Source organism: Limanda limanda, chromosome 9, assembly GCF_963576545.1.
Source record: "Limanda limanda chromosome 9, fLimLim1.1, whole genome shotgun sequence".
Taxonomy (NCBI): domain Eukaryota; kingdom Metazoa; phylum Chordata; class Actinopteri; order Pleuronectiformes; family Pleuronectidae; genus Limanda; species Limanda limanda.
Window position 1 is genome coordinate 12,691,594 of NC_083644.1, and position 14,531 is coordinate 12,706,124.

General features: G+C 39.4%; 2 protein-coding genes across 2 annotated transcripts in view; one reads left to right on the forward strand and one right to left on the reverse strand.

Moving 5' to 3' along the window:
- psmd1 (proteasome 26S subunit, non-ATPase 1) overlaps positions 1 to 14,531 on the reverse strand; it is a 30,566-nt gene that overhangs the window by 13,177 nt on the left and 2,858 nt on the right. The window contains exons 7-17 of the mRNA XM_061077811.1: positions 14,023 to 14,249; positions 13,708 to 13,768; positions 13,464 to 13,592; positions 13,274 to 13,362; positions 13,071 to 13,149; positions 12,791 to 12,964; positions 12,400 to 12,511; positions 11,887 to 12,083; positions 11,406 to 11,501; positions 10,676 to 10,740; positions 1,036 to 1,150 (exon numbers count right to left, since the gene is read on the reverse strand). Coding sequence (XP_060933794.1) covers positions 1,036 to 1,150; positions 10,676 to 10,740; positions 11,406 to 11,501; positions 11,887 to 12,083; positions 12,400 to 12,511; positions 12,791 to 12,964; positions 13,071 to 13,149; positions 13,274 to 13,362; positions 13,464 to 13,592; positions 13,708 to 13,768; positions 14,023 to 14,249 — 1,344 coding nt within the window. The remainder of the gene's footprint in view (positions 1 to 1,035; positions 1,151 to 10,675; positions 10,741 to 11,405; positions 11,502 to 11,886; positions 12,084 to 12,399; positions 12,512 to 12,790; positions 12,965 to 13,070; positions 13,150 to 13,273; positions 13,363 to 13,463; positions 13,593 to 13,707; positions 13,769 to 14,022; positions 14,250 to 14,531) is intronic.
- On the forward strand, positions 4,110 to 8,982 carry htr2b (5-hydroxytryptamine (serotonin) receptor 2B, G protein-coupled). Its single transcript, XM_061078278.1, has 3 exons — positions 4,110 to 4,512; positions 6,836 to 7,036; positions 7,606 to 8,982. The coding sequence occupies exons 1-3, from the start codon at positions 4,251 to 4,253 to the stop codon at positions 8,556 to 8,558; spliced, it is 1,416 nt and encodes a 471-aa protein (XP_060934261.1). The 5' UTR covers positions 4,110 to 4,250; the 3' UTR covers positions 8,559 to 8,982.

Below are 14,531 nucleotides of genomic sequence, written 5' to 3' on the forward strand. Positions count from 1 at the left end.
GTTTGAAAATTACCATTAACTACTGTAAGCCAGCTTCAAAAGCAGATGATAGTCATGTGGGTGCATCTGGGAATAATTACAAATGGTTTTTGAGCCACAGTCATACACCCAGTTCATGAAAAAACATTTGTAAAGCTACACTTTTTGAGATGGCATCATTAAATATGACAAGAGACACGTGACGACCTTTTCTGAGCTGCTGCAGGGGCAACAGTGAGTCTGGACTCAGGAGTAGATATTCCTCACAGGAGACATACAATTGTTTGCTTTAAGTAAAACCCAAGTGTAGAATGATCTTTGCATCTTTGACGCACATTTAAAAAAACAGCACACTGAATAAATAAAGACAACAGGGGCAATGCTGCAGTTGCTATCCAAGTTTGATTGTAAACAGTCTTATGGGGATTATCAATTCTACTTACGAGTCTAATAAGAGTTTGTTCAAGTGTTTAGATCTTATTAAGTAAGTACTCGTTTTTTATATCCTGGAACTGGGATTGCAAACAAAAACAGGTTGGAGTCTAATTGTGTACAAATTTGACGTGAGGTTCACCCTTGTGTATCATGTGTTTGATATGAGCAGGAAATTCACCGGCCCTGTTGAGAACCTGGTATTAATATGAATCTTGGGTCAATCAATCACAAGTGGACACATGCATCAAATCACCCTTGGTATTAGAAATAAAAAGGAAATTAATATGTAGCAGTCAGTGTTAATATTGAGGCAATGATGACACTGTAGGAGGTCAGAGGATGTTAGCAAAGTAGGTGGTCCTTCAATGAGTCAGCCCTTCCCAGCCCCACTGGGATTTGTCCCAGTATTGCCAGATGGCAAGTGAGACTACAGCACAAGAACACCATAACTATCTAGGTGTAATTCGTGCACTTGGCTTGCACCATGACACTTTGAAGTAAAAATGAAAGAGAGGGGGATTAAGACACAGTAGATGGCGGTTATGCACCTTGATGTTGGTGGCTACTCGCCAATAAACCGAACGAAGAAGAAGAAGGGAAAATTAAGAAGGAGGTCCTCACCTTGTTGCCGGTCCCAGCACAGCAGATGCCCAGAGCCATGGCAGCTCCACAGCGAACATGAGGGTTGTAGCTTTCGGACAACAGAGACACCACACTGGGACACTGCTCTGGGGTCCTGAAGAGAGACAAAGAGAAAATTTAGACTTACAGAAATGAAGCAAAGAGGAGAAGAGCATGAGCTTCAGAACGCACACCATATCCATGTTTGAGAGGATCTGTATGAGAAAGGGATAGAAAATCTAATGTTTCTGGGATAAAACTAGAAAAAGTGCAAGTAAGTGAAAGAGTAAATGTTAAACGCAGGGCTTTGATTTATTTTCTTTTGTCTCCAAGTGGTGCTATTGTTGAATGAAGATAATTGAAATAACTTTTGCTTTAGTAAAGCCACCTGCTTTTGCTTGTTACTAGATTTAAGTGCAATGGACCATAAACCTAAAACCAAATAAAAAAAATAAGAGTAAAAACTACTTTAAGCTAGGAAATAGAAAGTAAAACAAAACAAGTTATTTAAAGATCTACCGCTACTTTGTTTTGATCCCTCAATAGTGCATGAAATAATAGAAGGTGGCCAAGATGCTCAAATCTGTCTGCCTTCATTCAACTTCAGAGGCAGTTAAATTAAATGTAAACAAAGTCCAATAAATAGGAATTAAGGTGTCTAGGATTTAATCACTTCCATCTGACCTGAGCCAATAAATACCTTCAATGAAGTCCTGAAAATAATGTGTAAATAAGTATAATCTTTCCTGTGTTTTGTATTTACATGCGTGAATAGCTAAAGTGGCATGACTCTAAAGCATAATCTCCACTGCCCTCTTTGGAATTAGAAGCACGGCTCAACCACTACATGAGGATTTAACGAGATCACAAATGGCAATCACTGAGACATCGAGACCAACTTTCAATTCCACATTTGAGGATAGAGTTTATTCTGTTTTGGTTTTTCTGGTTGTAGCAGATGGGAAGTAAGTCAACTGTACTTTGTGGATTCAAATTGAAAAATCACCCCAATAAATCATGAATACATTTTCAAATAAGATAAATTAAGAACCTGTGTGGCTTTTAAAGTTGACTCCTAAATACAATTGTGCCAATTTTCAGGAGAAAATAATAGCTAACAATTTCTGAAGATAGATAATTGCTGATAATGGCTGTTTGACAGTGTGACAAAGACGTTTTCCCAGCTGAGAGAAAATGATTAGAGTTCATTCTTAAAATATGCCTGTGTTGTATGTATTTTATGTTATGTACTTTTAGCAGGACATCAATTGGACAAAGACTTTCTCCGCTCATAGTATGGTTGTTAGCTCAAACAAACTAATGACTCCTTTCTTCAGTTTGACATGAGAATGTCTCCTGGTACAGAAAAATACCAAACTTAACTTATTTGAAATATGATGACCAAACAAAGCACTTAAGGACGCATGGTGACATTTTGTAGTAATATTAGCATGGTCAGAGAAATAGGGATCATTTTTTAGCTAAAACATTTTGTTTTTGGGTAGTTCTACTCTGGGAGACTGCATAGAACCAAGTGAGGGGGGTTACTGGTTGCCTTTCTCACCTTTTCATGCGAGATTCACACAACATTGTACATGACAAGTACTGATTATTTATTGCTAAACATTGCAATGTCCAACATCTGTTATTTAAAAGCAAATAAGTGCACAAAGAGAATCTACACTTTGATTTGTTAAAACCGGAAAGATTACAAGGTACAAACACATGGTCTAAATTTTGAACTTCGTCATCTAAACAAAATTAAGATTGTAATTGAAATACTTTGGCAGCTTGAAAACGTGAGCTCATTGTGGACAAAAATCTAAATCTTTGGTGTACAAGCACATCGACGGCTTCTCCCCATTCACCACTGCTACCTCCCCCACCGCTTCACCCGCTTTGAAAAGGGGAGAGAACAGAAAGTGACAAATATAAACAGTGGGACGCCTGTGTTGAAGAAAATTACCTCCCAGAACCACTGGCATGTCGCCAGCACCAAGACGTTCATCTGCTGTGTGCAGAGTCTGACTCACGGACACAACGGAGAGGGAGGGAAGAGAGAATGAGAGAGTGAACAAGACGGGAGAGTGTGCGCCGATCTCAGGCTGTGAACAAGGGGCAGCAACTGGAAGCGGGAGAGAGGTGGACAAGCCACAACATCTGAAAGTGTTAAACCTGTGATCGCGGTAGGTGATGCAGAGCAAGACTGGGGGTTCCTCCAACATGTGGAAGCAAAACAAATTCCACATCATGGACTGCTTCAGACAGAGACAGATTTAGGCTTTGCAGCTGAGGGAGGGCATGCTTTGTCACGCTCTTACTTGGTGGACGGTGGAAATATAAAGATGAGAAAGGAAATTTTGAAGAAGACGTAGTGTTTATCAGCACAAAGTTTTGCGCAAGTGTAACGAAAGACTTGTAGCGGCGTCGGAAAACATCCAACAGCAACAAGCTTTACGCTCAGGAGCAGGTAAGAAACTTTTGCTAAATAATGACTGTCTAATTGACACCGTTGTACTTTCATTAATAGTGTAATCCATTCCACATGAAAAATGTGTACGTCTTTGTAGATGAACATATTTAGACCGTAGATGTTGGTCTGTTCTTTTCATTCAGGGCACAAGAGTTTTTTCATGTCTAGGTGTTGTTTTAAAACCTTTTACTAGCTAGTTTTAGTTAATATAAACTCAGCAAAAATCTAAAAAGCATGTCAGCAATTACACCCTATATTTTCCAGTTAGGTTAATTTCTTAATAATGTGGAAACAGAAATATCACCACAGAGGAAAGACATCCTTCAATTCCAACTGTAAACATGTCATTATGACACCATCTTTCAGACAAATTGGTAACAAGCTTTCGCTGTTCCTTCAACAGGAGGATGCACTGGGTGACAGAGCTTCTGCTGCCTGGGAAAACGAGGACCCCGAGTAACATTTCACTGTGGAAGTAATTATCGTGTTGGGATTACTGCCAGCATTGGAGTTTGTAGCGTTTGACCCATTTTCAGTGGATCCTCTACGGATTTTTTAGCTTTACCTCATGGTTTTTACACTTCACAAGGAATGACGCATCCTGTTCACTGATCTTGAGCTGCCCCACACAACCCTTTTGCCCTTGCCTGTGGGACCCAGTGACCATGCTGACCGAGTGTCCAACACCAGAAAGATCAGAGCCCCGACCCACGCTCAGGCCAGCTGTGTCCTCTACAGCAACATGTCTCAGGCAGTCGCGTCTCCACTTGAGACTAACAGCTCGTGGCCAGGAGAGGATTCTGGGGTTCAGCTGAGATGGGCCGCCCTGCTTATCGTCATGGTCATCATCCCCACTATCGGGGGCAACATCCTGGTCATTCTTGCGGTTTCCCTCGAGAGAAAGCTGCAGAATGCCACAAACTACTTTTTGATGTCACTTGCCGTTGCTGATCTACTGGTGGGACTCCTAGTGATGCCCATTGCTCTTGTCACCGTTCTCTACAGTAAGTTTAGCAGCGGACCATGTGTTCGAAAACCTGATGTAATTTCTCATCTTTAAACAAAAAATAAACATGTGCAATAAAAAAAGAACTAGAAACGTGACTAGTGAGAGAAAATGTGCTTGTTCAACCGCCAGATCAACTCATTGACACCTGATGCTATGTTTAACACAATGACGGACACTACACTGACAGCTAGCGATGTTTGAACTATTTTTAACTGCTGAACAGGTTTAAATGTCTTTATATAAAAGACCTTTAAAACCCAGTTAACAATGGTTCAAAGCAACAAGGTTTTAAAGAGAGTGTGTCAGTGGGATGAGGAAATTTAACAATTTTCCATTACATCTAAAAAATAAAGAAATTTGCCCTAACATGGAATAAGGAAGAAATCCATAATCCACTTTAATAATCTACCAAGAAAAACAAGTCAGCATAGTACGAATGAAAATAGTTTGTGAGCAACAATAGATTCAATCTTAACCATGATTAAACAATTTGTTTTGGATTAAATCTAACAAGAGATAGCTTGCAATAAACATGCTACTTCTCTGAAAGTTCATGCCTTGAATTTAACTCCTGGTGTAGCAGATTACTAAAATCTTTAATTTCAAATTAATTCCAGTGAGAGTGCTGTTGGTTGTTTTGGCAAAACTTGTATTCCCCAGTATAGCAAATGCAGGACAATTATCTCGATCATAATTATGTCTCGCACATTTAACAGCAGAGCTCAGTGGAGACACTGGGCTTATTGTATTCTTGACTTTAAATTAAGTTTTTCATGAGAACTGGATGTATTACAGAGGAAAGCCTTCACAGGTCAAACTTTTCACAGCTGGAGCTTTTATCCAGCTCATCTTAATGCAGAAGCTACATAAGACAGAGCCAAGCAATTATCTAGTATTACATCTATATTTGAAATAAATCTGCCCTCTACACAATGTCCAAATGTTTGCTGTAAAAATAGGACCACAGCTGGTAGGGTTTCGACATCACATTGTGAACGTATTTAACCTGAATAATACATGAAGCAGCAACTCAACTGTTTACTTTCACCCTTAAATACACGTCACATTGTTTTAGTAGACAACATCTTTCCTTCTTTTCAGTAACAGAAGCTGAGAAGGTTGACTTAAACTTGCAGAATAATATATCAGAAGAAACTGAAAGCTCAAAATATGAATAAAGCGGCATAAAAATCTTATCCCTTGGTATAACGAATAATAGCATTCATTAATTTCTATGTGATTCTCTGTGACTGAGAAAAGTACCAAGAGTTACAGCTTCATTCAAAATATACATTTCACCTTCAGCAGGTTGTAGTGTGAAAAGAAGTTTGAAAAAAGACTTACCTCTAATATTAGGAATAAACCCAATTATCACAGTTAGTTTCAGCACTTATAATAGGAGTTTTCTCTATCACAGTAATATTTCTGTGTGCTAAAATGTTGCATTTGAAAAAAGAAAATCGCGGCAAATATTTTCCAATGCAAGCAGCTGTGGTTACTCTCCTATTTAGGTTGTTGGTTGATGACTGTTTTCTCTTTTTTTTTAAAAATAATTTTTAAAAGGCTACCATTTGACGTTTATAAGCTAAGACTGAACAAGTTAAAATGCTCCAATTCAGGAGAGGGTACATTTCCTATTAAAATACACTTTGGCAGAGGGTGATTGTTAACTTTGGCCTTGCAAGGTGCACGTTTATTACAGTTCTGTACAATATTCAACACTTTGTTAAACAGAAACAGTGAGTCTGCTTCAAGAATGAGTTCAAGTATTTGTCAATGCATAAGCAAACCTCATGAAACCGAATCAAAGCTATGACTCAAGTTCCACCAAGAGTGAAAAAAGTGGTACAAACGGAAGGGGAGGTGGCACACCAAATCAAATTTAAGTAAAGGAATATTTCCAACAGTCTTTTGCAATGTTAATGGGTGTCGGGACAAACGCCAGAACAATTACTTGCCAATTTTATGCCAGGAACAAAAAATAAACACTACTGTTGAACAGAGACTCTAGCACATCTACATAAAGAGCTTTTAGCTCCATAAACAGTCATTGAACCCTCCTTTTTCCAGTAAATTCACTCTTCACAGAGATAAACAAACACCAATCTTTTGTATGAGAGCTACTTCTGATCTCTTGCCATTGTGGTACATCTTCCATAACAGACAGTGTGTAACACTCAAGCTCTTTTGGAATCAAAGAGGGTTATACATTATAGTTATACAATATAAGGGTTGTAGAATCATGACCATAGATAAACGACGTACAAATCAAAGAAAGCGGTCTTTCTAGATTAACCTCCTTTTCATCTTCTCTTTAGACTCTGGCTGGCCTCTTCCTGAGTTCCTCTGCCCTATCTGGATCTTCCTCGATGTGCTGTTTTCTACAGCATCAATTATGCACCTATGCGCCATTTCTCTGGATCGCTACATTGCCATCAAGAAGCCAATCCAACACAGCCAGTACAAATCCAGGGCAAAGGCAATGGTGAAGATTGCACTGGTGTGGCTCATATCCATTTGTAAGCACATCAGTACAGATTTCTTTGACTTTTCTTAGTACACACTGTTTAGAGCTCTGTATCGGCCCTTACTCTAATAAAGTCTGATTTGTTGACATAAATTCCAAGGAAAGACTGGGTTTACAAATGGGGAGAGTGAAAGGGATCAGTCAGAGAACCTCAGAGATGATACTGATGATGTACCAAGAGGACAACTCAATTTTCATGAGAATGGAGTTCATTCAAAGGTCAATGTAGTTTGTGCATTCAAAGCAAGTACACCTCTGTGCAGATGGGTGTGATAAAATAAAACACTATACATTTTGTACGTCCATTATGTTCAGCTAGGAACCAGACAAAAAGCCTCTTTACAAAGATCTGATAACTTTAATTAATTAAGAACAAAAAGCAGAGAACCTGCCATCCTTTAATTGTATAACTGCTACTACCACTTATGACACAGGTCCTTATGACATCTTTCCCTGAAGTGAAAAGCAACACTACAGCAGCTGGTGTTGAAAATATGAAAAAAGATAATTGATTCAAGTTCTAATGTTTTGCAAATTCTAACTCTTGTCATCAATTTCTAGGTATTGCCATCCCCATTCCAATTAAGGGACTCATGAACTACCACCTTCCCAACAATGTCACCTTCAACAGTAACCACACATGCCTGCTGAAAACCGACACCTTCCGGGAGTTCATCATGTTTGGCTCCTTGGTAGCATTCTTCATCCCTTTGACCATTATGCTGGTCATCTACCTTCTCACTGTACAGGTGCTGCGCAAAAAGGTTTATTTGCTCAAGTCAAGGGTGACTCAGCGCTTTAGCTCCCAAGCAGTCTCAACAGTTTTTCAAAGGGAACAGGGTGCACCCTCACCTCGGACTGAGCAACTGAACATGCTAGACAACCGACTTCCAAGGATGCAAGAAAAATCTAATGCAGGCACAACAAACTCTCCTACAGGGGGTGAAATTAACTTTCGAAGAATGTCGACAATGGGCAAGAAGTCAATGCAGACTCTGAGCAATGAGCAGCGCGCCTCAAAGGTTCTGGGCATAGTCTTCCTTCTCTTCGTAGTGATGTGGTGCCCTTTCTTCATCACCAACATCACCTCCGTGCTATGTGCCAGCTGTGATGTTAATGTGATGGCCCGCCTCATGGAGATATTTGTTTGGGTTGGTTATGTGTCATCAGGTATCAACCCCTTGGTCTACACTCTATTCAACAAAACTTTCAGACAGGCATTCGGGCGTTATATGACATGTAATTACAAAACTGGTCACGAGCCAGGAAGCCAACCAGGGGCCTTAAATGCAGATCGGACGCTCACACGGATTTCATTCAGATCTTCTATGGCGGCAAACTCTAAACTGTTTATGAAACGAGGAATGATAAACGGCATTGGAACGGTGAGCTATCAAAGTCCGCTGAGGTGCAGACAAGCAGCTGTACAGTCATCCGGTGGTGTTGTCTTAGACACAATGCTTCTGACTGAGAATGAAGGTGGTAAGCATGAAGAACATGTTAGCTCTGTGTAGACATTTGGACATTATCCAATTAAAGAGGGAGCACTTGAAAAGGATCAGATTTATGTTCTGTATTTTTTAAAGACAAAATTATGATTATGAATTATGAATGCAGTATACAATATATTGTTATGCCGAACCTTTCAACTTGTGCTATCTAAATATGATGTAAAACATCTCAGACCACATGCTTTCATTTTCAGACAACCACAACTCAACCTCTCAAACCTGTACTGCAATAGACACATAATGCATTGTACTCATGAAATGATGCGTATTATATTTGCTGGATCTTTGGGAAGTGCTCTTGTATGTGTATTACAGCCTGATGTTGACACGATAACAAGGTTTCCAAATAAAAAAATGCTATATAAAAAGAACAAAATTCAAAATAAATGAGTGCTGTCTTGCTGAACTGAAATAAAATGATACAAGTTCTGAGTATCTGTGCCAATATCAGCAAGTAAAAATGCCTCCTTCATGAATGTGTTGATTCTACTAATGAGATCTGCAAATACGGTCATTTAAAAGTGACTCCATAAATTACTATATTTTTTGAATAATTAGGAGGACAATTGTTACAAATCCAGGGGTCTACAGATTTAAAAAAGGGACAAGCAAAATAAAACCGTACAAATATCAGAAGCAATTTCGCAAGTCCCTATACGCTTGATAATATCAAATTGAAGTGTTTTAAGAACAGTGCAGATATTCAAACATAAATCACTGTATAGGGTTTAGTGATATCTAGTGGCAAAGTTGCATATTGCAAGTGAACGGTGTTTGATCTGTCCATTCTGGACTACTGTCAAAACATGGCGGTGCTACGTGATGGACGTGTTGTAGATGTTGATATCAGGGGTTCATTCTGAATTATAATACATTAGTTATAAAATAAACTATAATTAATAATAAACTATATTTAATTCCATATTGACTGAAAGATCCAATAGATCCTTTACGCTGGTTCTTTAAAACAGACTAAATAACAGACTTGTAAAAAAGCCTGTCTCATTTTTTACAAGGAGGAACTCTGTTGATTTATTAAGAACATTGCAAAACATTTAAACTTGGAGATGTCCAGTTGTGCTTGTTGGGGCGGTGGAAGGAGTTTCCTTGAGTCATGCCGGTGGAAAGCTGTTCTGGTTCAGAAGTCAAAATTCTAAACACAGCGAAGATTTACACATGGTTTATCTAGCAGCCAATTGTTCACACAGAATATCCCATAGCCTTTTTTGGGCTTAAAAATGTACACCAAGACATTTGTGCACTGGATAGGCTCTGTGATCAACACTGCTCTGGTCTCTGATGGCTAATTCCCTATAAATAGCCAAGGAAGAAAATATGTGGGTGACAATGACAAGAAGGTTCAGCCATGGAATACCTTCCATGAAGAACAGGATGTTTCTGCAAATCGTAGACAATGGTGGATCTACCTCATCAAAGAGGTGTTTATGTACATCCAGTAGATGCCTGGTAATTAGGGCGTAACAGGGGCAACGGAAACTAGAATTAAGAAAAAAATGTACTCTTCATTTTAACCAACAAGAATAGTTCCAATAGTTGCTGATTAGTACTATGTCTACATTTGGCATAACTGTAGAACAACCATTCACTTTAGACAAACTGGTTCTTATCGAATTAGAACAAATAAAGTTTTTATGAGTCGTTTTGTATGGAAATCAGCAAACAAGAAAAATATTTCAATGATATATTTGTGATGAACACAACCAAAGACATTACCCTTATTACTGTACAATGAAATCTATTTTAGAAGTAAGTATTAAACGTTGTTTTTAAGGCTGGCTATGGCACAAACCTTTTAATGCCAGTTTCAGTAGAGTAACTTTGTTCTAATGCTCTTCTAAACAACATCTTGAAGGTTTAAAATAATGACTTTTCACAAAAGTTTTTTTAGATTCAACAACATGAGCCGAAGTTGACAAATGTGTCCATAGTTTCAATTAGTCTCCACAAAAAGCAGTGTGCGTGTGTGTGTGTGTGTGCTGGGAATAAGGAACTGGGAGTTTGGCCAGTTCCTTGAGGCCTTAAAGAGAAAGCCCTCTGTTGGATATAGAGAAACTAAACAAGAGTATCCTTCATTCAAGTAATACAGTCTGGAAACCTACCTGAACAAGATGAAGCCGATGGACTCGACAGCAGCCCGTCTGACGTCATCGTTCACGTCACTCACCTTATTTAAAATAAGTAAAACAGTCAAATCACCACAGCTAATACTGAGACTCATCAAATCCTGCAATTAACATTGTCGATGTGGCTCCGTTATGGCTCACAGTGGGAAGCACATGCTTTACCATGGCACCATCTGATAGCTTGTATAATGCACCACCTACAGGACAACATGTTGAACTGTTCACACATGTCAATTATGTTTTGTTTGCATATGAAGCCACTGAAAGATCATTGAAACATACATACATACATACATATATATATATATATATATGAATCCTTATGTTATATTCTCAATCAGTTTAAGCTGCCATCTGACAAACCAGTTATTTTCCTTAGTGAAATGTAATTATTTCAGTGTTATGGTGCATCTAACAATAAGCACTGGTTTTAACAACAACTTTCATGACTTGATGGGTTCTGAACTTCAATCACAGATTCATAAAATGATCAGAACAACAATGTTGCTGATGTCTAACCCTTAAGGAAGAGTCAATGTTGAGTTTCAGCAAAACTTGAATCTTTTAACAAACATGAATCAGTAACCAAGTAATGCCAGCTACAGTTATGCAGCTCTGGCTCTTGGCATCTCTTCAATGCCAGCAAGATAAACCTGTCTCCTCTGAAAATCTGTTGTGAAGAGGAGACATAACAGGAAATACTCACAGCGACATGTAGCAGACGCCGAATGGCCTTGTTGTTCCCAGAGCCGCAGTAGGCCATTCCCACAGAGTACATTCCAGAGCGCCGCAGGATGGGGTCCTATCATTGACAGTGAGAGGAAGCAGAGCTTTGAGGCTTTGTGTCTGGATACAAAACCGAGATCAACATTAATTGAGTAATTTACCACATTCAGGTCTTACAGAAGGGTTTCTGGCACACAGTACAGAGGTAGAGTCTCCCATATAATAGATATACACAACCTGGTGTTGTATGAATACAGGAGTCAAAGCAATCCACATTAGAACTGGCCAACTGCAAGGTTTACGGAGTGCGATGGTTCTTTTAAACAGCTTCCCAACTATTTATTTTTCCAATTCAAGCTGGGGTCCTTTCATCTATAGTGTTTTTATATGTAAAAGCTGCAACAGTGCCACAAAAACAAAATTTTGCATGTACATTTGCGCCGAGTGCATTTCAGCCTCACCTTGTCTCTGCAGAGGCTTTCAATGAGGGCATCAGCCTCCTCCATGCGTCCATACATCACCATGGCGATTCCAACTGCCAGGCCACGCAAGATCTTCTCATGCTGCGTCTCCTGAGCATAGCCAACCATGTCCTCAATGGCCTGGGCTGACTTGGAGCCCAACATGACGAGACCCAGAGCCAGACCTGCCGCTTCACCTGAGGGGTTACACATTATCATCAGCAGGTTTTTTGTTTTAACCCCAAATCCGAGGTTTACTCATGTATATTACTGAACTAGATTTAACAGCAAGCAATGCATGTTAGAGATGTTGCAAAATCACTACCTGTTGCATACAGGACACCTTTTTGTCACATTTGTTTGACCACATATTCTTCCCCCAAAATCATTTTCAAGCCTATCAGACCTGGAAAGGTTAGGTAATTTTTTGCCAGCTGAATACTAAAAAACTACTTGGCCACCCTCCTAATCAGAAAACTTTTCAGTTCTGAGATTTTGTCAGGGCCTACACACCAGTTACAGCATCATCCTGGTACAGGTTGGATTTGAGGAGGTCGTAAACATCCTGTCTGGCTGTGCCCAAAGCAGCCAAGCCAAGGCCAAGAGCACCGCCATGACGGACGATCTGTACCGCAGAAGAAGAAAACAGAACATGAGCGATGGAACACGGAACATAAATCCACCACCTGACTGACTCAAAATAAATGGGTTTTCTCAGCTAAACACCTGAGGCACTAATGTTGTTTTCTCCTTATCATTATATTATTTATTTGTTCTAAGTTATAACTTTATAGCGATATAGAGACCAGAGTAAATGTAAATTACAGGAATATTGAGGTTTTCTAAACTTTAACCTAATAGTGTATTTCGTTACAAGCAGCATTCAAAGTAACAAGACACTCACATCATTGCTTGCGTTCTTGAGCTGACTGAGCAGGTAGTCGATAATGTCACCACCATGGTTGGCATGAATGAGTCCCAGAGCGTACAGGCCTCCTCCTTCCTGGTAGGCTGAGCCAGGGGAAGTGTCTTTGGGCAAGTAGGTGGCCATTAACTGGAGAGCCTCTTTCTCATGGCCCTGGAAAACAAAGCATTTAATATTCAAAATGAAATTGTATTACATTTATTATATACATTAAAACATTTTACTTAGATTATACCATACCAGTATGACGGAAACTTACCTTGTGGATGACACCCAGACTTGCTGTTGCTGTGAACTTTGCCCAGTTGGTGGCTCTTGCAAGCCATTCTAAGTTTTCTCTAAGAAATATAAAACAAAAACCTTTAGACCTAACATCACTTGGAGTATATACGTTTCTCAGTCGCTTTGTGCAATGTGTGAAATTGATTGTTGTTCCTCGTTTGGTTGAAGCTATACAGTTACCTGAGGAACTGGTCACTTGTTGTTCCTGTGTGCATGAAAGAGTTGGCTATTACTGTGGCTGTGTGGCACACAGAATTTCGGACTGCGTCCTAGAGTGATGGAAAAAGGAAATTGAATGAAGTTGCTTTAACAGCCCATTGAGTAGTTAATTTGACCATGTAAACAATAATTTGGACGTTCATCTACTTACCTTTGTGTTTTTGAGAATCATTAGATCTGTATTGTTGTTTCGAATTAGAAACTGCAAGTGCAGCTCAATGGCCATCTCCCCGCTGAGGATTTTGATCATCTTGGCATTCTGGTCTTTGGGCTCATCTTTCTGAAAAACACACAAACAGCCAAATAAGAGTTGCTCTGTGTGGAAAAAACTAAATAAATCACAAACAGCTGGTATCACAAAAGTTTGGATGTACAATCCAACCCAAAGATCTTACCGTTTCTACTGGCTTTCCAGCAGGGGAGCTCCCGGCTTTGTCATCTGTCTCCATTGCATCACTGTAACACAGGAAAAAGACTTATGAGTATTGAATCACCTAATTTGAAGTTACTAATATAAACAAGTGTTTTTTGAGTTTTAAATTAGTATCTGAGGTCCCTAATAACTTGACTATACTTAAAAAGGCAAAATATGTCAATACAGACTGATAATGTCTGGACTTGTGTTTCGGTACCCACTGCTGGTGAACCTGAGTTCCACATGGTGCTTCAACATAGGTATTGGTGTGTTATTGTTTTCTATCCCTGCCCACCTGTCTTTGTCAGGCGTTGGCACAGTTCCTGTATTTGTAGAGCCAGGTACAGCGGGAATCGGTGTTCCAACAGTCCTTAGGTTCTGGATGACAGAGGAGAGGAATTGCTGGCTGGCACTCTCGTACAGGTCAAAGCAGATCTGATAGGCCATCAGCAGGTTGTCCTCCTTCACTAGCTTCTCCAGGATGTCGCTCACAGCCTGTGGGTCATCCAGGAATATCAGGCACTAGAGAGACGAGGACAAAAAAATATCAGATAGAGATTTTAGGTTCACACTTGATCGGAATCCAGTTTGGTAAGTAGACCAGTGAACGGCAGTAAAGAGTTGCACCAGTACCTTTTAGTCTGTTTGACTCTGGCTAACAAACAAGTCATTTTATATTTAGAGAAACTAATGATGGTCTTATCCTAATTACATTAAAGCTGCATTGCAAGAAATCAAAGACATGAACTGTTAAAAAGTGCTTTTCAATATTCCCAAACAATGAATGACTGGTTGCATAATCAT